The sequence below is a fragment of the Fistularia commersonii genome, chromosome 23 (assembly GCF_037954325.1).
Source record: "Fistularia commersonii isolate RoL2024-O1a breed Wild chromosome 23, RoL_Fcom_v1.0, whole genome shotgun sequence".
Lineage (NCBI taxonomy): Eukaryota > Metazoa > Chordata > Actinopteri > Syngnathiformes > Fistulariidae > Fistularia > Fistularia commersonii.
The window spans coordinates 6837369-6864922 of NC_141306.1; the positions used below are offsets into that span (position 1 = coordinate 6837369).

Consider the following 27554-nt stretch of genomic DNA (forward strand, 5'->3'; position numbering starts at 1 on the left):
CCCCGCGCTGTTGGATCAAAATGCCCGGAAAGCTTTATACAGAGTGCCCGGTGGAACTGTTTTCCAGAGAAATAAGCCACGCGTTGAACCGGTCACAAACGCCTCTCCCACGCTCTCCTCCGCACTTCTCAATGATAATATCTCGAAGGCGTCTCATCGATTAACACACAGTTCAATCGCAGCGCGTCCAGGAGAGGAGATGCAGAATCCCGGCAGCGCAGGATCCGCCCCGCAGCTCTCTACCGCCCTGATGAATGCTAACCTAAGAAACTCAACGTTCCAGGTCCCGGACGGATCTTTTTTTTCAAGGAATTACACCGAAGCTCCGACTTCAGTTTCTGGACCCGTCCTCTCCGGTGCCTTGTTAAATCCAAACATCCTCAGCGCTTCTTACAGGCTTCCGACCACATCCCTGTTTAAGCAACCCGGTTCCGCTGAGACTTCCGAGTCCCCCTCTATTGACCTTTCCAATGCGCTGAGAAACCAAAACCTGAGATCCGCCACTTACCGTCTGCCCGTCGGCTCTTTCATGACCGGTCCCCAGCCCACTTCTACACCCCAAAACCTCGATCTGTCAAAGGCATTGTCAAGCAATCCGACCCTTCGTGGGGCAAAATACCGTCTGCCGGAAGGCAACATCATGACAAGACTGGGGGCCCCTCGAACCCCAGAGCCTCGCTCGGTTGATGTCTCCAACGCTCTGCAAAACCCCCTCCTCCAGGGAGCCTCGTACCGCCTGCCCTCCTCCTATGCTGTCGTGCCACCTCAGGTGCAAGGTTCTGGCCCAGAACAGCACTGGGCTCGTAGTCCCGGAGCGGAAGCCTCGGGAAGTCAGCAGAACATGGATGTGTGGGGCGCGGAGATGTTGCTTCCCCACGGGACGGTGCAGAACCTCACTAAGTGGTCCATGTATAGAGATGGGGAACTGCTGGACCCCCACGGCCACATTAGTCAGGGACATCCGGAGCTCGAACCGGGCGAATGGAATCCGAGCAGGGAGGGGGAACCGCAGGGACACTGGTTCGATAAGGTAAATGTCGTCACACAAAAAGGGACGGCGGCTACAACTGGACTCTGTTGATGCTGCAAGCTGTCAGACAAGTGTTTATTTTAATACACAAATGATCATAATATTTGAAAGAACAGAATATATGATCCAAGAAAAATAATTTTTGTGTGTGTACGTGTATCTGTGTGTGTATGATCCAGGTGTGCGTTTCTGTATATGGGTGAGTCCATGTGTATACCCCAGGGTGTGTCTGTGTGTGTTTTTAGATGTACTCCATCAGAAGTCTGCCTGTCCTGCCTCAGGGGGATAAACGGGAGGAAGATGGTGTCGAGGACATGACGCAGCTCGAGTAAGTAACAGCTTCAACAAAAACAACAACGATCCTATGGAAGCGAACGTTTAACGAAGTAATTCACTAGTTTCGAAGAATTCAACACAAGATGGGTTACGAGGTGTTGGAGTCCGATTTACGGAGGACTGTGACTAACCGCTGTCTTGCTGCTCTGACCAGGGAGCTGCATGAAGGCGCTGCCTTGCAGAACCTCAGAAGGAGGTTCGAGAGGGAGCTCATCTACGTAAGTGTCCATCAGATGTGGACGGCCAGTTATCTGATGTCAAAGCATATGTCGAATTCACCAATGTACATATCTATTTGTTGTTTCCTCACGTCTTATTTCTCGATATTTCCTGTTTACTGTCAGACGTACATAGGCAGTATCCTGGTTTCTGTGAACCCTTACAAGATGAGTAACATCTACGGGACAGAAATGGTGCTCCAGTACAAGGGTCATGCTCTGGGAGAGAAGCCTCCGTGAGCTAAATTCACTTTCATTCACTGTGGAAGCGTTTGTAGTTGAAATGGTCCCGTTATGAACTCGAAATACAACAGAGTATTTCATGTTTTTATAAAAAAAAATCCCATCATTACAATAAGAAATTCATAAGAGGATAGAATAAGTGAAGGAGTGTGGTTGAATTTACCGGAAAAGTAAACATACTCTTCTTTCTCATTCAGACATTTGTTTGCCACTGCAAATGCTGCCTATTCAAACATGATGGATGCCAAAGAAAACCAGGTCATAATAATTAGGTAAAATTTATCCTCCTCTTCAATTGGGAGCTCCTTCTCTGGAAATGCACTGTATGTCAAACAAGATGTCATTGTTTTAATGCTCTTTGTTTTTCCTCATCTTTCCTGTGCAGAATAAATTACCGCGAAAGTCAGATTCTGATTCTCAGCTCCGCTAAAATGAGATACAGACCTCATTTGAAACGCACATACATTGTGTGTGTGTGTGTGTGTGTGTGTGTGTGTGTGTGTGTGAGGGAACACACTCACACTCGGACCACTTAATTTGGTGTGTGTAAGGAAAGCCCGGCCAGCAGCGGGTTGGGAGTAGATTGGGTTTCACGGCGAGTGTTGGTAGACCCTGCTTGTGCGTGTGTGTGTGTGTGTTTGTGTGTGTGTTTGTGTTTGTCAATTGAGTTCTGGTGGACAGTGACCAATAATTACCTTTGTTTTTAGCCAAACAGCCAATTTGTGCAAAGCGTTAGCTGGAATGTTTTTCATGCTCAGCTGCTGCTGATGCAGCTGATAACCCTCCACCCACCCAACCACACACACACACATACACACACACACACACACACACGCCGCTGGCAGCCGTGAAGCCGGGATCGTACCACTGTTACAGCCGGTTGTATGTGAAAGTGGCGTTTAGGCCTCACCTAATGAAAGATTAGACGGGTCACTCATTCCAGTCAGGCAAAGACGCCAGCAGGCTGTGTGCGGTGAGCTGAGGAGGATCGAATAATTGCCCCTCTAATTGATTATTAAAAGGGGGGAGGGGGCCAGTTGTGCTCAAACACCAGGTAAAGTCTAGTTTGGCCTGGAAGTGAGCTCGACTTTATCCATCAGGATAATTGAACTTTTCACCCTTAAACTTCAGATGACTAGAGCGCTCCTTCAACCACTTACTATACATACAAATATAAGTTAAATATAACTTGAATAAATATAACTTAAAAACAATACTGATAACTAATGATCTTTAGCGAGTGTCTTGATCAAATGCGGGTCATTTCTGATTAAACATTAAAATGTTTGTTGATTATTTTGGGGAATCACCAATTTACCCGCTGTATTTTCCAAGATCAGAAAATCGATGCAAAATAGCCAATTAATTCCAAAAAAATGCGATAAAAATATCACTTATATTTACTTATATATGTATATGTATACTTGTTTTTATATTCATTCAACCCCGCTGTTGAAGGGGGGCCGGTGAATGTGTGGTTTACTGTCTTTCAGTGGGGAGAGCGGATCTGGAAAAACAGAGGCCACCAAACTAGTCCTGCGTTTCCTCGCAGCAATAGATCACAAATCTAACCTTGCGCATCAGGTACGCGCGCGCACGCACACACACACACACACACACACACATGCACAAACACTTGCTGGTTCCTCCAGCTGGTTGCAGACTGAATTATGGCCTTGCGATTAGCAGGCTGCTGTGTGACCTCCATCAGGGACGAGTGTTTCCTAATGAATTTATCTGCATCAGTCAAAAGGTGTCACAGCAACATCCTTTAACTTATACTTGGAAATGCTTTTAATGATGAAATGTGTATTCAGATTAATTTAATGGGAGGTTGTTAAAGAAAGCATCTATCAGTTTCTTATGAACTGACCTTCGACTGATGTGTGTCGTCGATATCCCGCGCGGCTCGTCGCCCGCCAGATTCTCGAGGCGGCGCCTCTGCTGGAGTCTTTTGGAAATGCCAAAACCGTACGGAACGACAATTCCAGTCGCTTCGGGAAATACATTGAGGTCTTTTTGGAGGAGTGAGTACTCAATCCTCGCACGGAGACTTTGTCCCCTGCAGTCTCGATCTCCTCCTCAATGTCAGTCTCTCCTCTCGACTCTCCAGCGGCGTGATAAGTGGTGCCATAACATCCCAATATCTGCTAGAAAAGTCTCGTATCATCTTCCAGGTAGGACCTGCAGACATGAGGGTGAGGAGGCTGGGTCTGAGGGCTTGATGAGCTTTGGTTTTTCTCCTCAGGCCAAAGAAGAGAGGAATTATCATATCTTCTACGAGATGCTGGCAGGACTTCCCTCGCAGCAGAAGCAGGCCTTCTATCTCCAGGAGGCTGAGACCTACTATTACCTCAACCAGGTGGACGGCACCTTGCGGCACCGCCCGCCATCCGTTTAGTGCTTCCTGTTCTGTCGTCTTTTCCTTCCTTTTATTCAATTTTTATTGGCTGCGCAGGGAGGCGATTGTGGGATAACGGGAAAGAACGATGCGGAGGACTTCCTGCGTCTGCTCGCTGCCATGGAGATCCTGCGCTTCACTCCTGACGACCAGTCGGCCATTTACAGAGTTTTGTCTTCCATACTCCACCTGGGCAACGTTTACTTTCAGAGATATGAGGTGATGAGTTTATGGGATGTTTCATTTTCTCTTTTAGTGAGACATTTCCTCTCGGTGGCCGCTTTCTGAGGTGGTTTCACGTTTCGTCAACACATTTCTAGATCAAGTTCTGCACGAAAGGGCATTTTATGGTATTGTTTTACTTTGCAAACTAAAACGAGAAAAACATAATAACCCAACAGGGTTTAACATGCATGAGAATGATCTTTTTTACATTTTTAAAAATGTTCTGGAGATGACCTTCTATCACAAAAGAAACCTATATGTTAGCACAGGGCAACATGTCATTCTGAATATTTGTTGTTGATAAAAAAGTATTAGCGATTGGAAATGACATTCAATAACCAAACCTCGGTGGATGTTGGATCGGTTCCCATCGTGCCGATGTCTGATAAACTCAAATTAAACCCTGATGCGTGTCATTAGGCCGACACAAAGGAGACACATTATCGTCTCTCCCGGGGGGGCCGGTCAGTCTCATGCGTCTATTTAAAATATCCCATCTTTAGATGCGGTTTTATGAGAAGAATCAAGTCATCGGCTAAAAACGAGAGCGTAGCTCATCCTCGTCTCGGAGGGCATGTTATCTTGATGATTTGAGGCGCCACGGATCAGACCATTTCTTCATCTTGTTCCTGCTGCGCTGCAGGCAGACGGCCAGGAGGCAGCGGCGGTGGTCAGCGCCCAGGAGATCAGGGTGGTGGCAGAACTCCTGCACATTTCACCTGAGGGGCTGCAGAAAGCCATCACATACAAAGTCACAGTCAGTATCCACATGGTGATATGTTTACCATTCTTTTCTTTTCTTTTCTTTTCCTTTCTTTTCTTTTCTTTTCTTTTCTTTTCTTTTCTTTTCTTTTCTTTTCTTTTCTTTTCTTTTCTTTTCTTTTCTTTTCTTTTCTTTTCTTTTCTTTCCTTGTCTGCTTGACTGCATGAGGTCTTTGGAGGTTTGAGTCTGTCTGATCTATCTATCTATCTATCTATCTATCTATCTATCTATCTATCTATCTATCTATCTATCTATCTATCTATCTATCTATCTATCTATCTATCTATCTATCTATCTATCTATCTATCTATCTATCTATCTAGCTATCTATCTAGCTATCTATCTATCTATCTATCTATCTATCTATCTATCTATCTATCTATCTATCTATCTATCTATCTATCTATCTAGCTATCTATCTAGCTATCTATCTATCTATCTATATACTTGAACACCATGTATTGATTTAAGGTATACATACTGCATTTCACTCCATCCGCTATGAACAGCTGGTGACATTGATTGTGTAGGTTTTTGGCAAAAGTGACACTATTTTTATTTCATTTTCTGATCATAATGCAAGATAACATTTAACAAAAAGAAACAGATGTTCTCACCAGTTCATATCACTAGTTTTGTGATGAAGGTAGGGTAAATTTAGGGCTTTAGTTGTTATTTTAGACATAATTCACTCTTATTTTAGTTCAACTCTCCAGTAAAAGCAATAAAAATGACCAATATGACCAAAGTCTTGTATATTTCATTGAATAATGTGTTTTTTGGGAACTCCATGTTCTGAGGATATTTGTGTATTCTTTACACATTTTCTTACATATAAATTTCAGCTGCATGCAGTTTATGGATCATATGTCCCAAACAAACATAATGATCTTTGCTCAAAGGGGAATAATCCACAGAGACTGTAAGCCATATCTGCTTTTTGAATTCATTGTCACGGGGTATACTTTGTCACCTTTCCAAGCGACCGTCTTCTCTCATGTCGAAAAAACAATATTTCTGAAATTGATAAATGGCTGATAAACCGTTCGAACGTGACATCTTGTTTCTGTTCTTCCTGCAGGAGACGATGCGGGACAAAATTTACACCCCCCTCACTGTGGAAAGTGCTGTGGATGCCAGGTGACAATGCATCAAGCGCACAGGGAGAGTTTCTCCCTCCTGTATCTCTCAAACGCCAGATTCAAAAACCGCATCGTACATTTTGAGTGATTGACGTTTACACAGAAAACATTCACCGCCGTCAAAGCGCCGCTCCACTTGCTCTCCTCTGCCCTGAAGCCTCTCTCGTTTCCACCTGATATTCCTGTCCTGCTCTTTGACACGACCTCTGCCCCGCAGAGATGCTGTTGCCAAGATCCTTTACTCGCTGCTCTTCCGCTGGTTAACGGAGAGGATCAACGCTCAATTGTATCCTCACCAACACACACTCTCCATCTCCATCCTGGACATCTATGGCTTTGAGGTAAACCAATCCGTTTCCATTAGGATCACACACACACAAACACACACACATATCATTTCATCTTATGACTCTTGATGACACGAAACTGTATGTGTGTGCGTGTGTGTGTGTGTGTGTGTGTGTGTGTGTGTGTGTGTGTGTATGTGTGTGTGTGTGTGTGTGTGTGTGTGTGTGGTTAACAACAGGATCTGGCCTTCAACAGCTTCGAGCAGCTTTGCATTAATTATGCAAATGAGTATCTGCAATTCTTTTTTAACAAAATTGTCTTCAGGGAAGAACAGGTGAGGCCACGTGATTGACACACAATACAAACTGACAGTGCACGTGTGATTTGCAAATGTTTACTGGATAGACGACGTGACACATGATAAGATTATGCAGAATAAAGCACAATATAAAGGACAATATGAAGCAGTAAGCGGGATGTAGATTGAGTTGCATTCTCGCAATAAACAAACAAAGATGGAGTAACACGGCTCTGTGTTTGTATCCATGAAGGAGGAGTACACCAGGGAACAGATCCCCTGGCAGGACATCCCATTTAGCGACAATCAGCCCTGCATCGATCTCATTGCCGCAAAGCCTCACGGGATACTGAGGATTCTGGATGACCAGAGCTGTTTTCCGCAGGTGGGCGAGGTGAAACTGAATTCGGTTCAAGCGGAGATTACCTTTGTTGCTATTGACAGCAAAATTTTGTCACCAGGCGACAGACCATACTTTTCTTCAAAAGTGCCACTATCACCATGGCAACAATTCATTGTATTTGAAGCCAAAAATGCCCCTGCCAGAATTCACCATCAAGCACTTTGCTGGCCGGGTCACCTACCAGGTAGCCAAGTTTGATCAGTCTTTTGTATATATAGTGTAAAATCATGTATTTTTCAATCTTCAAGAAAATACTAACCAATATCTTTTTAATATATAACTATCATAGCCAGAAAAAAATAGATATTTTGCTAGTAGACTATAAAAAGTAAAAGGGAGTCATTTGTTTATTATTTTTTGGGGTAAGAGAAAATACTTTATTTTACAGCATGGAAATTGTACTTATAATTGAACACATACACACACACATACATATATGTGTATGATTTGACGAAACAAACCCTTCATTTTAACCTAGCAATAAAATGAAAAACATTTGTAAATAAATAGGAACTTGAAGTTGCTATAACAACTGATATCAATGGATTTAGTTCACTTTCTGCAGGTTATAACATGATGAACTGATTCTTTCCGATGGCCGCGATGCAGGTTTACAAGTTCCTTGATAAGAACTACGACCAAGTGCGGCAGGACGTACTCGACCTGTTCATCCAGAGCAAGAACAAGGTGAGAGGGGCAGAGACATCTTCATCAAGTGATCCAGTCATGTGACATTAAATCGGGGAAGTCCAAGTCCTGAAGGTGCATCTTCGCATCTCGACAGATGGTGTCAAACCTCTTCCTCGTCCATGCCGGAGTCACAGGTCAGCAGAGGGGCGGCCACACCAGGAAGAGTACGGTCACCAGGAAATACCAGGCTCCGACCGTCAGCAGCAAATTCCAACAGTCCTTGCTGGAGCTGGTGGAGAAGATGGAGAGGTTAAACAAAGAAACCTAAAAAAAAAAATTTAAAAAAGGAAAATAGATGGCTGACGTTATTGCCGATTTAAACGGGTGTTATTTTCACACTTCAGGTGCAACCCTTTGTTTGTGCGCTGCATCAAGCCAAATAATATGAAGGTATTTCTCACATGTCTTACATGTCCGTCATTCACGACAGCTCTCTCTCTGATGCCGCTCACACCAACCTGTGATGATCTGTGTTAGAAACCGGCCGTGTTCGAGGACGATCTGGTCGGAAGCCAGCTGAGACACTCAGGTGTCCTGGAGACCATCAGGATCCGCCGGGAGGGATATCCTGTCCGAATGCCCTTCTATGTCTTCCTCTTCAGGTAAGTAACAATTAATTGGTGAAATAGTAAAAGGATAATAATATCAACCATCTTTGCTCGAATACCATCGGAGGCTCAGCACAAACCGTCCCCGTCATGGAGAGAAAAAGACGATCAAATGCCATTTATTCTTCGTTTCACTTTTGTGAATAGATTTATGTGTAAATCTCTAGATACAAGTCCCTGGTGGGGATTCGGGAGCTTCCAGATGCGACTGGAGAAAACTGTGTGCAGCTGCTCAGTAAACTGTGCCCTCTGACACCCGGAACCTACCGTATCGGATTCACCAAGGTGAGGAAGACCAACAGCACAGCCTCTTCGACTCTTTGGTTCTGAATATTGGCCTCACGGTGTCCTGACCTTATTTTTTTTTTCCTCACTTTCTCACAGTTGTTCCTGAAGGAGGGCGTCTACCAGCTGCTGGAATTCAAACGAGAGCGCTCCCGCCACCTCGCCGCCGTCACTCTGCAACGCTACACCCGTATGTTCTTCATCAGGAAACGTTACGTCGCCTTCCGCAAGCGGATCATCGGGCTGCAGGCCCGCTGCAGAGGCTTCCTCACCAGGTGCCCCCTCGGCCTCGGCCCTCCTACACTACGCTTTTGCTTAGTCTGCAAAGTTGTTTTATACCCACCCTGCCTACCAGGAGGCGCTGTGTCACGATGAGGGAGAGTCTGGTCCGGTTCCGCTCCATGGTCCACCTGTATGTGAGTCGCAAGAGATACGTCAAGGTACTTCAAGACATAATAAACAGCATCGACTTTACTAGTAATGTTGGGATCACGAGTAGTGAAGATGCGCTTTATGCGACTACACCGCAGATGAAGTTGGAGTCCCGCAGGAAGGCCGAGGAGGAGAGGAGGAGGAGAGAGAAGGTACATCGCTGATAACCCTCACTCATCTGCGTCATCTCACTGAGTCTTTCACTTCTCTAAATCCCGAGTCCTTTTCAGACAAACGAAAACAAACTCTTTCAGGAGCTGAGCAGGAGGGAGGTGGTGAACGTCACGCACCTCGTGATCCCCGCAGAACTGGGCTCTTTGCTGCAGGTGGCAAGAGGTACATTTGAGGAGTCATCAGGCGCAAACCCGACCCCCTCGTGTCGCATCTGCGCGGCGTCGACAGCGCCGCCCTGTTGAGCCGCATCTTGTAATAACGGTGCATTTTGTAATAAATGTCCAAAATGTAATAACTTTTTCATTTCATTTTGTAATAAAGCCGCATTTTGTAATAAACTCACGCATTTTGTAATAAACTGCCCCAACGCATTTTGTAATACGTAATAAGTTATTACATTTTGAGAAGATTATTACAAAATGCACTTGCAACTTTTTTATTCTCTAGGAAATGTAATAACATGGAATTTATAGAATATTCTCTGTTAATGCAACCTTTGAATAGTGTACTGATAGTAATTGCTAAGTACTGCTACTAGGCTAATACAGTGATACTGATAATAGCCCTAGCTTTTACGAATACATTTAAGTAAAATAAAATACAATTAACAAACTTATGCTTTAGAATTGTTATTACATAATGCACCATGTTATTACATTTCCTTGAAAATAAAAAAGTTGCAAGTGCATTTTGTAATGATCTTCTCAATATGTAATAACTTATTACATAATGCGGCAAAATGTATTACAAAATGCGTTGGGGCAGTTTATTACAAAATGCGGCTTTATTACAAAATGCGGCTTTATTACAAAATGAAATGAAAAAGTTATGATTACAAAATGCGGCTCAACACGCCCCGCGGTGTTCCGGACTCGATCCGACGACGCTCGCCGTTCCGTCTTTGTGTGTCTCTCCAGTTCAGAGAGAGCTGCACTCAGACTGCCTGGCTCTGCTTCAGTCTCCTCACATCCGGGAGGCTTCGTCGCACCGGCTCACTCTGCCCCTGGACATCAACAACTTCCCCTTCACCCGCTTCGTGCAGATGTACTTCCAGGTGAGACGCGCAGGTGCGCTCACGGCACTTACATGTTTCAATATTCCGGTCCACTCCTACATGAGTATAAACTCAGATTCAGGGCCGGGGGGGTCGATCCGAACGTCACGTCATGCTCATGAGGATCACACCGCGTCCGAACTCTGTGGATATTTGTGTCGGCAGGAACCGAAGATAGGGATGTTACTGGCTCCCTTGGAATCCCCTCTGACCCGCATTGAGGAGGACCTGAGGAGGGAGGCCTTGGAGCTTTTCAACATGGTGGGCGCCGCTTGCAGAACCTCTCTTCTTGGATGATATTTACTCATCTGGCGTGATTTAAGCTCTGTCTTTTTTTTTTGACATTTTGACAGAAGGCAGATTTGTTTGAGTGTCACCGGGCCGCAGGGGAGCAGCGGCCGTCAAATAGACATCTTACTGTCAGAACTCTGAAAACTGAGCGTTGACGTTTTAAGAGTGTCACTCTATCTGACCGCAGCTCAGCATTGATGATTCGCTCCTTCTTCATGACTTCTGCAGGTGTTACGATTCATGGGGGACCCTAACCTGAACGGGGCGCAGGAAAACATGTTCGGGAACTACATCATCCAGAGGGGCCTGACGTCTCCGGGGTTACGAGACGAGATCCTGGCTCAGGTCGTCAACCAGGTGTGGAGGAACGTGCACGTTGCCAACGCGGAGAGAGGCTGGCTGCTGCTGCTGGCGTGCGTCTGCGGCTTCGCACCGTCGCCCAAGATGGAGAAATATCTGCTGAAGTAAGAAGGCCTTTATGCAGAAGTCACGACAGGGACAAACATTATTTATTGTGCATGCGTGTGCGCGTGCGTGTGTGTTGTATCCATCCCTTCTCCTGTCTCCAGGTTTGTGTCCGACCATGCCCCCGTCGGCTGTCAGGCGCTGCTACAACACAGAATGATCCAAGCCAGTCAGAAGACGCAGCTCAGCTGTGGTCCGGCCCCGGAGACGGCCCGGACTTATCCGCTGTCCCTGCTGGAGTGGACGGCCAACAGGAAGAAAGCTAACATGGTGCTTCAAGTACATTGTTTTGATGGTAAGCTGGACTTTTTTTTTTAAACATAGCCTGAAGAAGCCGTGACGCTATTGTCTTAAAACATCATTTTCTGTTTCCGCGGTTGTCGTTCAACCAAAAATGAAAATGCATCATTCAGCGTGTGCTGTTTAAGAAATAAAAAATATCTACACTTGATGAAATGCACAAATAGAAAAAATAAATAAAAATAAAAAAAAGCAGACATTCCGGGATTGCAGTGTCAGTTTTTATGGGATTTCCCTCATGGTTTGAAGATTGAAGGTGAAAGCAAAATTCTACCTTTTCCAACCTTTTTTATGTTTGGTTTGAAAATGGTCTTCCTTCATGGGAAACATCTGCTGGAGGAAACAAGTTGTTTGTGTAACTTATCAGCTCATCTGTCTTGGCAGGAGGGTCGTTCCTGTGTCCGGTCCACTCCTGGACCACAGGGGAGGACCTGGCAGGAGACGTACTGCACCACAGGTGCTGCTCATACCATACACTCCTGTCGGGTTGGCTTGTTTTGCAGACATTACTTTTAATGTTTAGTAGGGAGGTGTTGGATTTTGAATATATTTATGATGCCTAAATTGAGAATCTGCTACACACACACAAACCCATCTACAGCAGACAGCAAAAATATCAAGTGAATAAAACAAAGACGACTGGTAAATATTAGCAGTCATTAAATTCCATATGCAGATTTAGACCCACATATTCACGCTCTGATATTATGCATGTTGTGCGTATTCTTTAAGTGCAGTTAATGTGTTGTTTTTGTAAATGTGCGGCTACATAGTCATGTTTGCTGTCAGTCATCCATATCCGTAAGTACAACCGTCAGGTCTTTTGACTGAAAATGCATAAATCGGTTCTGGGTTCTGAGAATCCTTCTTCAAATCTCGGTGAAATTGTGACTGTCTGTTGGAGTTGGTTGCTGACCTGATTTTAGATGAGATGCGAGATGAGATGTACTTTATTGATCCCAGGATTGGCAAATTATTATTTGGCAGCAGCAGCGTAACAGACAATGAAAGAATAATAATCAAATGAAAAAAATTAAAATCAAAATCTCAGGGTATAAAGAGTACATACACTGGAAATCAAGTTTATTCATTTGTTTTCGAGGAAAATCTCTTCTCTCGAAACGGCTTTCATTTCCCACCAGGCAAATTCAATATTGTTATGTTCAAACCTCCGATATTAATAAAATCACAAGTCTGGCTTCATCTTTTTTTTTTTTTGATAATATTGCAAGTCACGCTTGAGGACAGTGCAGAAGGCTGGCATCTGAGGTGTGTGATCTTGCAGGGGAGTTCTGGACTGGTGGAGGGGAAGTTCAGTCCTGATGAAGGAGCACGGCCAGTGGGTGGAGCTGGCGGGTCACGACTACGTGATGGACCTGATTGCGGACCTGGAGCTCCCGACCAACTTCCCCAAGCAGAAGAGCTACTTCATCATCAGCACCGATGACCCCGCGAGGGTCCGAGCGAACACCAGCCTGTCAGTCGACCGCGCTGGTCTTTAAATGAATTAAAGGGAATGTTTTGAACATTTTCAAACCCGCCGACTGTCCGGGTTCCTTCTCCCAGAGCCTTCTTCGGCAGCGGCTTCGACTCGGACGAAGATCTCCCAACCTCCTTCCCCATAAGCGGCAGCAGCAGACTGGCCTACAGCTTGCCCGACTCTGACGGCTACTACAGCCACGGTACGGGGGGTGTGAAGGGGAATTTACAAACAAAACAAAACACCTTGCTCAAAATGCACGTCGTTTACAGAAATAACTTTGAAACTGCTAGTGACCGGGTGTGTTTCCTATCTGCGTCCAGTGGAGTCTGATGCGTTCAGTGACAGTCAGACCCAGAGAGGAATGGACCGCTACCTGGACAGCCTGTTCGACCCGGTGCTGTCGGACAGCGGCATCGTGAGTATACGTCACCTTCATTTTGCTAGAATTGCTCGTTCAACAATTTGAAAAGCCTTGTCATATCGTGCGTGGGTTCCGACCGATCTGCATGTGAACGGAGTGATGACGGACGAGTGGAACATGTGAGACGCCGCACCTGTGGATGAATGAATGGAGCGGAGACAATGGCCGGCAGCACGGATGCTTGGGTTACAAGATCCTCTACCGTATGTGACGGATACAGCAGGCAGCGGACCCGCCACCGTCCTCTCAAAACCCTCGCAGTTTCTTCACCTCGGCATCAAACCAGTCGGAGGTCGTCGCGTGAAGGGATTGGCAGGGAAATATTGTTTTCATAGCACAGATGACCCTCGGGCTCCGATCCAAGACACTCTCTCCATTCGTTGTTTGTGAAACTCTTCACGGGACGCGGAAGAGGCACGTCAGCCACGCCTTTAACATCTTTTAGACCCTTTTCAGGATCCACATTGTTGTCACTCAGCCCATCGTCATATTGACTCTTGTTGGCTCCAATTATCTAGATGCACAATCATATTGAGAAAATAAGAATACATGTACCGAAGAAAACTTTCAACATTATAGGTATTATTGTGATTTCCTCTCTTCATGGATGGGTTGCGTTTCCTCCAGGGAGTACGGTACTCCCTGGGGAGTATTCAGTTCCTGTCCCGACTCCAGTCAACCAACACAATACATCCAGTCTCTCTTGTTCCGTCATGCCCTCTCTCTCTCTCTCTCTTTCTCTCCCTCCTATCTTTTGCCTTGCTTTTCTCATTCATCAAAATTCAGCTATCCGGACCTCCACATCGTTCTGTTAACTGCACTCTTTTCGTTTCTCGCTCCCCTGCGCTCAACAGGACGTTGAAAAGACCGGACGTTTGTCGGCGAGGATGAAGGGAGGAGGAGGGATAGGCGTCACGGGAGGAGGACGAGGAGAGGGGGAGAGTCAGACGGCCAACAGCAGGCCGTATCCGCCAGGAATACACCCCGGAGGTACTCACTACCAACTGGGGCCTTTCTGGTCCATCGCTAGGTCTCTGCCTCCCCTCTCTAAATATGATTTTAATCATTCTCTTGGTTAAGAGGGTAGCACGCTTTTTGGCCGATCCAGGAAACTCCAACCAGCTTAACTTTTTTGGAGTCTGCTAATTTACAGATTTTGCTTATTTCTGGTTTATTCTCAGATAAGACCTGCTGATTCTTCTTTCTATTTTGTTAAAGTTAATAGCTTTACTAGACAGCTGACATTCAACTTCAAACCTGCAGAAATTATACGTTTCCCCTCCTCTTGAGATCTCTGTCCGGATCAGATTGTGTGTTTCACGCCCTCTGAACACGTGCCTGACGGGAAAGCTATGACCTCGTGACTACCCTGCCGTGGCGTGCGGCTCAGAGGCCGTGACAACAATCAGACTTCATGGATAATGCAAAGGAGGCCGTCCTCCGTGACCGAGGACGACTCATTTGCTTTTTCTCCTGGTTCATCCGACACGTCCGTTCGTTGGCTACCTTGCCAAATGTTCTTTTTGTCACCGTCATTCTTCTCCACCTCCGTCTCTACTCGGACGTTGCATTTGGGAACATTTACCTTTTCTTATCTTTCTCTCTGCTGAATTCAGTGGGTCAACAAAGAATTTCGGACTGAGAAAACTGTTATCTCTCTTTCCCTTTCCCTGGTGTAGTAATGCATGATATCCATTGCAGGTACAAATAAGTTTGTTTGTTTGTTACAATGTAGAAATAAGAGCATGTAAGAATTGAGTGAGGTTATACTATCTTTGAGAGCTGCCTTCTCCAAACCATGTATGTTAATAAATCAGTAAAAATAGAGACAAAGCTCTTGGATCACCTTTGCGTTTCGCTCTGTTCCTCCTCCTGCTGCTCCCCAAGCGGTGCCGGTGCTTCCAGTAGCAGGAGGAATGATGCCCCCGATCCCCGCAATGCCAGTTCCCTCCCGTCTCCATCACCCCGAACAGCAGCAGCAACAATTTAACCAATACAACAGGCCCCGAGACCCCTACCACCAACAGACTCCGCCTTCCATCACTCCCGCCACCGTCGTAGCGCCGCAGCAGTCGTCCGCTCACGCGTCCTCCGCTGCTGCGAGCACGGCCCCCCACGCCCCCGGAGCCACGGGTGTCCCCGGTCTGCCCGGGATGCCGTCGCTCCCCGTGGTTCCGGGCTTGCCTGCGATGACGGCTGCGGCAGGTACAATGATGGGGTGTGCCGCCGCTTCTCGTTCCTGGGTGTGGCCCAAAGAGTGTGGGCATGATGGAGTGATGTCTTCTTTCCACATAAATGTCTCATCAAATAGTTCAACCAGACCACCAAGGTTCTCCTGTGTGCTCTCTTTTGAAGTAGATCTGCAGTACGCTTCTATTTCTCTTAAAGTACATTAAAACAACACCTTTTTTTGTATCTGTGTGGTTTTATCCTCCCGCAGAACCCGAGCAGGCTTTACTGACTCAACAGCAACAAGCCATCATCAACCAGCAGGCTATCATTCTGGTCGGTCGCATATCCACCACCCGCTAATGCTAATGCAAAATCAGCAAAAACTGAAAATACACCACAACGTTTGATTTGACGCTTCAGATTCCGTATTCGCTGATGGTGTTTCAAAACACTCTTTGCTGCTGCTTTCTGTGTTGCAGGCTCAACAGATGACAATGCAGGCCATCGCAATCCAGCAGCAGATGTTGTCCTCTTTCCCCCCCGCAGCCCCGGCCCCGCTGTCACCACCATCGCAGCACCGCTCACCCTCACAACCTCCGGCACACAGCCCTGTGGGTACACACACGACTGTCGACGACACACACACACACACACACACACACACACACACACGTGCTGAAATCATTTTATACCCGCTTCCTTCCATAATTTCCGCAGACCAACGACAGGGAAGATTCACGGAACAGGCCTGGCCCTGATGCTGCGAGGGGGAAGATGAGTATGTGGCAAATGTCATCATTACTGCCTCACGAAGCAGCTTGAAGCTCTAGCGAGATGTAATTTGAATTTAAGTCTGATAGTCAATTACAAGGTTGGAAAAACAAACCGCTTTTAGATCGACCGTGTCACGGCGAAGAGATTGGAAAACCATCCGGACCAATTATATCCTAAAATTACCTTCTGACTTTTAGTGATACAGACAGCTGAATAACTCTGTTCGAAAATAAAAAGTCAGACCGCTCGTACGTATTTGAGAGCGATATATTGACACACGCTCGATCTAACGGGAAGTAAATGTCCAGGTCAGATCCGCGGGCCGCCTCCCGAGGACGTGGTCCGATCCAGCGCGAGTAACACCGAGCGCATGGAGCCGAGCCACGATATAAAGGACATCATCAAACAGCACCAGCCGTCCAGCACAACACCTCCGAGGTGACACACGTGCACGCGCGGCATCTGAGAACAGAGCTGCAAAAACATTTAAGCTCTACATTGCAAAAAGAAAGAATTGAAGTTGTTAGGAAGGTATATTTTGTGCACATACTGTATGTCTGGGGTCACACATGACTGCGATTGTTGTGGCTTTCTTCCTGATTTCTTGCGTTTACATGTGTGTGTGTGTGTGTGTGTGTGTGTGTGTGTGACTATACTGCAAAACTGACCTGCTGGGATCCAGCCCTTCTCTCATCGATTTTACAGTTAAACTAAGAATTTCACCATCTTAGGGAGCAATGAAGAATTAATAAATAGAGCCAAGGCTCCAATCCATTTATTTTTTGTTTATGGTTTTTCCAGTAAAAAAGATGATGGAAAGACATTTGTGAAGAAGCCAGACCCTCACGATGAAGCCATGGAGATCCTCAAAGACCAAATGGCTAACCCACCACAACCGGTACCTGCCAGACGTACACCACACACATACACACACACTCACACACATACTCACACCCACACACAGTCTCAAAGTGTATCATGCCTGTGCCTCAGACTCAGAGGAAGCTTCAAATGTCCCAACGAAGGTATGAGGGAGAAATAAATGAATCCAAGAAGACAAAGTCTCAACCCCCTGTATCAGGTGAGATGTTGTGCGTCTTTATAAATCCTGAGGAGCAGAAAGCAAAAATACATATCTGTGTGTGTGTATGTGTATGTGTGTGTGTGTCCAGTGTGTAGAGAGCTGCCTGTGGAGGCGGAGGTCAGACAGACTCAGCTCCACAGCAGCACCAGTGATGAATATTACACTTACACCAATGTCCCCTGGAAGCTCTTCATTAGGAAAGAGGTGGGTTTCAAGAACACACACCTATATGTGTGTATGTGTGTGTATAATCACATCTTGGTAAACTCAAAGAAAACACACACACACTGAGAATACAAAGTGCATCATGTATTCTGGGATCAGGCTGTCATACTGGGAAGTCTGCTGCCAAGAAGTTGTTGCTATTTAAAACACAATCCAAAGATTTATTTTCTACTTCACATTCTTTACAAAGATTCTTCTTCCTCTTCTTTCATTATAATCCTTGTTTCTATCGCTTCCTTTTTTACAGGTGTTCTATCCCAAAGAGACCACCAACAATCCTCTTATTCTGGATATGATCTTCCGACAGGTGGATTCATGTGCTTAATATATTTTCTCATGTATTTATGTTTTGGTGATTTTATGTTAGGTCTATGGTACTTGTCTATTTTTTGTTAAAGTGTGTTGAGAACTTCATACCTCACATTATGGCTGATTGTTTAGATACAACAGATCCAAAACATGTTTATTCACAGTTTTAAGGGCAGGGAATAATAGCAAGATGAATATTAATCCATTTATAGCTGCCATAAATATTAATTAAGCTGCTCTGCAGGTCGTCCATGATACATTTTCTGAAGCCTGTATTCGTATCACCCAGGAAGAGAGACAGAAGATGAAAACTCTGTTTGGTATGAAACAATGACTTTACCATAAATAAAAAAACAACAGCAACAACAAAAATTACCCTCACTGTCTATTTTTCTTTATCGTGGTCTTTGTGTTTTCTGACAGCAGAGAACCAGGTTGATCAGACCTCAGGACCTTACGATGAGAATGTGATGAAGAAAGTGGTTACCATGGCGAGAGATTCGTGGGAGATCTACTTCTCTCGCCTTTTTCCTGCCTCCGTGAGTTTCTTTCTGTTTTTAAAATATCAAGATGGAGCAAAGCACGACAATAATCACAAAATATTTATCAGAATAGGGGGATTCACTATTAAACCTTTACCATTAATATGAACTCCAGCCACTTAATCCTGTCCATCCCCATTACAATTCATTTAAATAAGTATAATGAGTGTGTGTGTATGTATGTATGTATGTGTGTGTGTGTGTGTGTGTGTGTGTGTGTGTGTGTGTGTGTGTGTGTGTGTGTATGGGTTTGGTTCCTCCCAGGGAAGTGTAGGGACAGGAGTACAGGTGCTCTCTGTATCTCACCAAGGGATCAAGCTGCTGAAGATGGTCAGAAGCGGCTCCACCACTCCGGACTACTTCAAAGTGCTAAGACCATACAGGTGGGTTTTCAGCGACTGCAGATTGTCAAACTTTTATTTTCAGTAAAAAAACAACAAAAAAAAACAAACAAACCATCAAATGTGATAGTACGAGAGGTCACAGCTAAACACACCTCCTTTAACCTCTCAATTTTCCTCATTGAACAGCCACACTGACTGCAAGTGATTTGACCTGAGAACCTGCTTCTTCTCTCCGACTTCCTGCTTTTGTGTCTGACTTCCTGTACAGCTATTCGGACATCCTGTTCGTGTCCATACCATCCAGGAACATGCTTGAGTTCAACTTGATTAATGAGAAGCTGATCCTCTTTTCTGCCAAGGCGCCTCAGGTCAAGAACATGATCGACTACTTCCTCACAGAGCTCAAGAAGGTCAGGAGGCTTTTGTTTAAGTGTGTGTGTGTGTGTGTGTCTGTATTTATGTTATGGATTTCAATGGCGGCATTTGTCACTTAAAATAAAAATGTATTTTTTGTCAGCATTCAAACAACTTATGGTCAAACAAGGAGTTTTCCATGGGGGATTTAATTTTGTTTTATTTTATTTGTTTTTTCTGCAACATATGACTGTGGTTCCTGTGGACGTTACACTGTAGTGTGTTTAGCGACGAGTCAGTGTCCACATGTAATGCTTTTTTTTTTGTGAGGACTCGGAATATGCGGTTGCCGTGCGGAACTACATCACCGAGGACAGGACGATGCTCAGCTTCCATAAAGGAGACATCATCAGACTGCAGCAGATGGATAGGCTGGAGGCCGGTGAGACAGCCACGTGCACGCACACATGCAAACAAGCTGGCTCTGGCTCTCTTTCTGCAGCTGTGTGAGTATCTCTGTGTCCATCAACACATAGGCGAACGGGTACGTGTGTTTCTGTATGTCCAGGAAAATATTATGGCTGCATTGTGAAGAAGAAGGTTATGCTGCTGGAAGAACTGAAGAAAGACACCCCTGAGTTCGGTGGGTTTGACCAAACCTTATGATATATTTTGTGTGTGTGTGTGAGACTCTATGATACCACCCTCTGTGTGTGTGTACAGGCTGGCGTTTTGGGGCCGTGTATGGAAAGCAGGGAGTGTTTCCCAGTGAGTATGTCCAACCTGTAGCCGCTCCTGACTTCCTGAATCTACCTGCTGATCGGGTGGAGCCTCGGGACAGACAGGGGAGAGTCGCCGCCTCAGCTACTGTTGCCGTAGCGATGGGCTCGGCCGTAGCTGCCCATGAGCTTGATCGCTCCATAGAGGTAATTGCTGACAACTCCTCTTTTCCACTATATCTTTTCCCATGAAGGAATGACTGTGGTTATTGTTATCTTCCGCACCTAGAAACACTGGCCAATGTCACCTTCACCTTAAGTCTATTTCATCATATTTTGTGTTTTTTTTTTTTTTTCAAGCTCAGAGGCTTTGCTATGTGTGTGTATCAGGTGGTGAGCGAGACGTACGCAGAGAGCGGAGAGATGGATGGGCTCCCTCTGCACGGCAGCCAGTACCACATGGTTGAGTTTGCCAAGAAATACTTCAGAGAGGCACAGAGAAACAGGAGGTGGTACCCACACACACACACACACACACACACACGCACACACACGCACACATGCTCACATACACACAATGGCAGGTTTAAACAGTATGTGCTGGCTCTTTCCCAACAGTGATCAGAAAATCAAAAAGGGAAAAGAGAGCAGGGATCCAGTTGACATGGTGAAATTCTCCAAGGTAAGTTTTAAGCAGGGGGAGAAATAAGAAAAATGTAAAATATAGATGATCAATATATATATATATATATATATATATGCAAAATGTAGAAGAATATAGCACTCATTCCTGCAGGGGGTGCTGCAGTCTTGTGGTGAAACAACTGCCTGAGGCCTCCACTGTGCATTGAATCATGAACTTTAATGATTGTATATTTTTTCTATTCATCCCTTCACTTTTGAGTCCTAATCTAGATTTCTGAACTCAACATTTTAAGGGTTTCCTCCTTTTTCATCTTTGCTTCTCCAGTCTCCAATCCAGGAGTCGCTGATTGATTTCTCAGACAGCGGGATGAACAGGGTGGCTGCTGATATCTTCTTAGGTGAGGAGAGAAGGTTAAGGAAAGAGTGACAGACTGCACTCACACTCACACATACACACATCAGAGCACCCTTCATTGTGATGAAAAAAAACATTTAAAACATGCATTAAAATGTATATTTTAAATTGCATTTAATACATGGTATTATATCATATCTGCTTTTTTTGTCCAGCTGTAATGAAGTTCATGGGGGACTTCCCCCTGAAGGGTCAGACTGAACAAGACCTTGTTACCACTGTCCTCAAGGTACAGATTTGTCCCCAAATGTCAATAGTCAAAACATCACGCCATTCTTATCACCTATTTATGACGTCGCCTGTTGCAGCTCAGTTCGGATCATGGGCTGATGAAGGACGAAGCTTACTGCCAAGTGATGAAGCAGGTCACCGCCAACACCAGCTCCAAACCGTAAGACTTAAAATCGACAGGAACCGAGGAGGGGAGATGGCACAAAAGTATTGTGTGCAGACTTTTTAGAATAGCTGTGTGTGTGTTTGTGTGTGTGTTGTGCAGGGACAGCTGTCAGAGGGGATGGAGGCTGCTCTACATCCTGACAGCCTTTCACCGTTGCTCTGATGTTATGAAGCCGTTTTTGTTAACATTCCTGCAAGATGCTTGTTCTTGCACGGGACTGCAGTATCAAGGTAGACGAGATGCCTCGCAAAGGCCCTCGCTTTCAATCACCTCTGATCGCCGATCTGTATCTACAGGTATTGCCAACGCATGTGAGCAGAATCTGAGGAGAACTTTTCAATATGGAGGACGCACGCAATATCCCAACAGCATGGAGCTGAAAGCCATGTTGGTTCGTCTGACGGGCAAGCCTTTGCCTTCCTCCTGGTTTATATCAGCATAGATAATCTCAGGGTTGACATTTCTGATAATTTCACATGAAATTGTGGGTTCTGCGGGGGCTTGTCCGAGAATTTCCTATTCACGCTCACTGGTCTTTTTCGTCCAGGCCGGACGGAGCTCCAAGAGACAGTTGTTCCTGTTGCCAGGTGGGATGGAGAGACATTTGAAAATCAAGACATGTTCTGTGAGTGGTCTCACACACGTAGACAAACACGCAAACACGCCAACGCACAGTCTCAGGTATTCATCGATTTCAGGTTGCTTTGGACGTCATCGAGGAGCTCTGCTTTGAAATGGGTCTGGAGAGGCCGGAAGCCTTGGACGAATATGCCATCTTTCTGGTCACACACAGAGGTGGGACCCGTGTGACTCGTCACCGTGAAGATCTGAAACTTGGCATGATCCAACAATTCATAAACTGATAAATATATAAGTAACTCTATTACGCTTTAGGCCAGAACGTGCGTCCGCTGAACAAGCGTGAATACATATTGGATGTTGCTACGGAAGCGGAGCCAGTGGACGCAAACTACAGTCTGTGGTTCAGGAGAGTCATATGGAGTTTGCCTCTGAAGCTGGACAATGAGCTTTATGTCAACATGCACTACAACCAGGTAAAGAGCTGACTTCTGGAATTCTTACATTCTCAGCGGTGGATGTTTTGGTTTATACAGGACTGTCTCAGAAAATTAGAATATTGTGATAAAGTTCTTTATCTTCTGTAATGCAATTACAAAAACAAAAATGTCATACATTCTGGATTTATTACAAATCAACTGAAATATTGCAAGCCTTTTATTATTTTAATATTGCGGATTATGGCTTACATCTTAAGAAAAAATCCTATCTCAAAATATTAGAATATCATGAAAAAGTAATTTTTGTTTTTTTAATTGCATTACAGAAGATAAAGAACTTTGTCACGATATTCTAATTTTCTGAGACAGTCCTGTATTCATCTGAATGGTTTTCCATGGGGATAGATATGTGCACCACTCTGAATGTAATGCTCGCAACATACAGAATATTTGTGTTTTAAACTTTTCATTGCACAACACTGCTTTGGGACCACAGGGCATTGATTTTTGAGGTTTCGGACATTTAATTCATCTACATTCTGATTCTCTGTTTATACGTAACAGTAGTCTCACTTGGCCTTTTAACACACGGCTCTGTGTCTGCGCAAGGTGTTGCCAGATTACCTGAAGGCCTTGCTGAGTGTGGTACCACAGGGCAAGAGCAGCGAACAGCATCTTCAGCAGATTGCCAGACTGGCCGCCCTCCAGCACCGTGCCAAAGACACCATCTATCTGCCCTCCATGTAAATATACAGAAACGCACACGTGCAGCTTTCATACCGTATGTAGGTGTTTGTCCAAACATCATCTTCAGGTGTAAAAGGTAATACAAAGCAGCTCTGGCAGGAAATCCAAACACAGGTCACATGAACAGGAAACAATGTGAACGTCACAGGATTGCAGTTGTTTCTGGCCAATACTACCTCGTCTTACTTTTTATGACTAATTATGGTTAAGACCTTCGGGGAACCCGTCGCAATGAAGCCGGTTTTACTGAGGGGTCACACCGTGGGGCAGTATTTACGATGTCATCCACTGATACACTCAGCTGGAGTGATGTTTCCTATGGATTCAGACTGTACCAGCTGTACAGGGGTGGGTTTTCACTTGGCGACATGTCCATGAACTCCACACGTTTACGTCAGCTGTTGTTCGGCTGAAATTTGAATTGCAATTATGACTCAGTGAAAGTAAATTGACCAGAACTCAAAACAACGACGCGGCAAATGACTCCAATCTTGCACAGCTTTTCAGATATCAATACTTTCTTGCCATTTCAACCATGCTGATGGCTGCTGATAGCAAACACTAAACAAGAAGAAAATGAATCTGATAAAAGAAAAACTAAAGCAAACAAATAATAATGGGTGGCAGCGCAGCTGTTATCATTTACGCTTCACAGTAAGAAGGTCCGCGGTTATTTTCTGATAGATGGCCTTTCTGTGTGGAGTTTGCATGTTCTCTCCGTGTCTGTGTGGGTTTCCTCTGGGTTTTCCAGTTGTTTCCCACAGTCCAACATGCAGCAGGCTAATCAGACCCAAAAAATGCCCAGAATTCCCGTGTGGATGAGAGAGTGAAGGTTACATGTCTATATGTGGCCCTGTGATTGACTGGGGACTGGTCCAGGGTGAACTCTTTGGGAAAGAGCTGAGATAGGCTCCAGCAGCCCCATGACCCTGGGTGCGGTAGTGGTATTGATACTGAACAAGTGAATTAATTAATACAAAATAATAGCGACTGTATAACTTAATAATACCCCCCAGGGACGATGTTGTGTGCCCATACATCCATCCATGTCAAAAAATTCTAGTTTTCTGTGTGTGTGTGTGTGTGTGTGTGTGTGTGTGTGTGTGTGCGTGTGTGCGTGCGTGCGTGCATTAGACGTGAGCTGCAGGAGTGCGTCCCCCCACAGTTTTACAGCAAACAGGGTCCACAGCAGTGGCTGAATATGACAACCCATCACATGCAGCAGGTCCAGCCCTTGAACCCGCACCAGGCCCGTGCACAATTCCTCGGTAAGACTCCTGTCGAAACTGATGAAGCCTCAACTGATGAACGTGCTTTTAGTTTAGCTTTAACAGCTCACATCATAGATTAATAGTGATCTGAGACAGAGATAAACTGTTGGACTGATTTGAAATCTTGTAATTACTGGAACCGGAAACCCAGCTTTAATTAACAGAACCAAAGCCATTAGTGATTTTATTATGCACAAACATCAGCAATGACTCGACTGCACGTACGGATAAAGTAACAGCTTGGTTGGCTCACAAATATGTCTCACATATTTAGGGGTGCAGCGTGGTTTAGGAAGTAGAGCAATCGTCTCTGGAACCGGTCCTGATTCGATTCCTTGCTCCTCCTACTGAGTCGAATTGTTGTTGAGCAAGATACTGCACCCCTAACTGCTTCCCTGGTGCTGGTGGGCAGCAGCCTACTGCTCATGGTTCATCCATGATGGGTTAATGGCAGAGAACAGGGATTAATAAAGGATAAAATTATTATTTTTATTAATTATTATGAATTTGATGTCCCTCTTACCTGAGAGTTACCGCCCACAGGAAGGGCTAAGGGGGTCGGGTGCGGTGTGAGCCGGCGGTGGCCGGAGTGGGGGACCTCGGCGGCCCGATCCTCGGCTGCAAGAAGCTGCCTCTTGGGACATGGAGTGTCACCTCTCTGGCGAGGAAGGAGCCTGAGCTGGTGCTCCAGGCTGAGAGATTCCGGCTAGATATAGTTGGGCTCACCTCGACGCGCAGCGTGGGGTCTGGAACCAGGCCTCTCGAGAGGGGCTGGACTCTTTTTTTTAATTCTGGAGTTGTCCCCGGTGAGAGATGCCGGGCTGGTGCAGCCATAACAATTGCCCCCTGACTCGGCACCTTTACGTTTGAGTTCAACCCGGTGGACGAGAGGGTAGCCTCCCTCTGCCTTCAAGTGGGGGAACGGGTACTGACTGTTGTTTGTGGCTATGCACCCAACAAAAGTTCAGTTTACCCACCCTTCTTGGAGTTCCTAGAGGGGCTGCTAGAGAGCGCTCCCACCGGGGACTCCCTTGTCCTACTGGGAGACTTCAATGCTCTTGCGGGCGATTACATGATACTGAACCGGAAACGGGTGGAATGACCACTCCAGGTCGGGGAAGAGGTCCTGCCCCAAGTGGAAGAGTTCAGGTATCTCGACGTCTTGTTCACGAGTTAGGAAAGGATAGAGCGGGAGAAGAGGGAGCTGAGCCTGAAGGCGATGCTCTCAATTTACCAGTCGATCTATGTTCCCACTCTCACCTATGGTCAAAAGGTATGGGTACTGACCGAAAGAACGAGATTGCGGATAAAAGCGGACGAAATGAGTTTTCTCCACAGAGTGGCCGGACTCTCCCTCAGAGATGGGGTGAAAAGTTCAGTCGAGAAGTAGAGCTCCTGGGCATAGAGAGGAGTCAGATGCGGTGGCTCGGGCAGCTGGTCAGGATGCCTCCTGGACGCCTCCCAGGGGAAGTATTCCGGGCATGTCCATCTTGGAGGAAACCCAGATTTTACAATCGAATGATACACATTGCTAAGTTGATTATCGGACGAAGTGCCATGCAGGAAAAAAAAGTTGTATTTGTGAAGTTGAAAACTGGTTATGGTTTTGTTAAATCTCCGTCTGTGTCTTAATGCTGACCCGCTGTGTCCTGTCTCCAGGTCTCGTCAGTGCTTTCCCCATGTTCGGCTCCTCCTTCTTCTACATCCAGAGCTCTAGCTCGGGGACCATCCACGCCCCGTGCATCTTGGCTGTGAACCTGAATGGACTTCACTTTCTCAACAAGGATACACACGTAGGCTGGGATCACACACTCGTCGTCACATGACCCTCATAAAGTTGTGAATTTTTGATATAAATTGTGAAAGCTGTGCTGTGCTTTATGAACAAGTTCAATAAACCGATCATTAAAATAAAGAATTTCAGTCCCTCTGCTGGACGCAGACATTACTGATTTTAGGTGCACATTTTAGGTTGTGTTCACGTGGTTGCACGCGCTTGTGTGTGTGTGATTAGGAGGCCGTGGTGCGTTTCCCTTTGAAGGAAGTGCAGTCAACTCGCACTCAGAGACCGACTTCAGGCTCCAGTTACCCCTATGTGGAGATCATGATAGGAGACCTGCTGGACCAGCGCGTCACACAGCTTCAACTGGAACAGGTATGTGTACATTGGAAATAACCAGCCAGCTTTTTTTACACGCCTGGTTTGTGATGAGTGTTTGTCTATTTGTTTGTTCTGCAGGGTCTGGAGCTGTGCAGAGTGGTTGCGATGCACATGGAGAACATGTTGTCTGTCAGACAAAAGAGACTCACATTGCCACCGAGCGAAATCACCCTGCTATAGCACAGACAGGGACGCACAAATGTAACTCAGAAACATATATCTACCTCTTTTCGAGAAACAAAGTCAAAGTATGCTAATTAAAATTAGATCCAAATAAGACATAGTTGTGGTGACGTCCATCTCAAACTTGAACAGAAAGTCTTAGACAATATAAGCAATACAAAACAAGGGTCGGAATGACTAGCAGGCCTCTGTCGCATTGACTGAGTCGCATTTTTTTTTTTTTAATATTTCTATATTTTCTTTTTCTAATTGCCCCACTAGAAAAAATAACTACAACCGAAAACAAGCAAGATAGAATCAAAAAAGTTGCATTTGTATGTAGGCAAACCAGTAGATTTCAGAGATTGAGATTGTGGGCCTTATGGCAGACAAATCTTAGAAGAAGAGTCATTTGAAAAAAAATAAAAAAAAACAAATACATTATTTATTATTTTGGAGAAAACTTTTGAGTATGTTTAAGGATACCTTCAACTTGTACATCTATATTATGCCCAGCACCGTTGCTGCTGTCTATGGCTCTATGAAGGACATACAGTTTCAATGATAATACAGTTTCATACAATCTGCAATCCCCCAGTGTCATGAAGTCAGGATAAATTATAGCCACAACTTACAATTTGCACTTGGAAAATATTTTTACTAC

At 45.3% G+C, this 27554-nt stretch overlaps 1 protein-coding gene across 1 annotated transcript; it reads left to right on the top strand.

Moving 5' to 3' along the window:
* Positions 1-640: 640 nt before the first annotated feature.
* Positions 641-27545, top strand: myo15aa (myosin XVAa). The gene is made up of 64 exons (XM_086170461.1): positions 641-1030; positions 1276-1358; positions 1521-1584; positions 1711-1820; positions 2025-2099; positions 3321-3411; positions 3751-3854; positions 3941-4004; positions 4076-4189; positions 4286-4447; positions 5097-5210; positions 6298-6356; positions 6576-6699; positions 6885-6980; positions 7198-7329; positions 7406-7531; positions 7957-8034; positions 8132-8286; positions 8382-8427; positions 8515-8639; positions 8813-8930; positions 9030-9205; positions 9286-9370; positions 9461-9514; positions 9617-9698; positions 10454-10590; positions 10756-10851; positions 11110-11345; positions 11451-11641; positions 12031-12103; positions 12932-13123; positions 13213-13328; positions 13450-13544; positions 14405-14540; positions 15991-16055; positions 16202-16333; positions 16440-16500; positions 16805-16934; positions 17298-17394; positions 17490-17577; positions 17669-17784; positions 18053-18112; positions 18359-18434; positions 18538-18653; positions 18921-19039; positions 19269-19410; positions 19685-19796; positions 19923-19997; positions 20078-20280; positions 20464-20582; positions 20692-20755; positions 21044-21116; positions 21289-21362; positions 21442-21524; positions 21630-21760; positions 21827-21921; positions 22078-22155; positions 22229-22325; positions 22425-22585; positions 23159-23292; positions 24431-24564; positions 26227-26360; positions 26582-26722; positions 26807-27545. The coding sequence occupies exons 1-64, from the start codon at positions 641-643 to the stop codon at positions 26906-26908; spliced, it is 7311 nt and encodes a 2436-aa protein (XP_086026587.1). The 3' UTR covers positions 26909-27545.
* Positions 27546-27554: the final 9 nt, after the last annotated feature.

Bases quoted from the DNA above. Each gene is read 5' to 3' on its own strand.
- myo15aa (XM_086170461.1), top strand. From the start codon at position 641: ATGACAAGACTGGGGGCCCCTCGAACCCCAGAGCCTCGCTCGGTTGAT. The intron at 9,206-9,285 runs GTGCCCCCTCGG...CCTGCCTACCAG, and splicing joins TGCAGAGGCTTCCTCACCAG to GAGGCGCTGTGTCACGATGA. The intron at 18,113-18,358 runs GTGGATTCATGT...GCTGCTCTGCAG, and splicing joins TGGATATGATCTTCCGACAG to GTCGTCCATGATACATTTTC.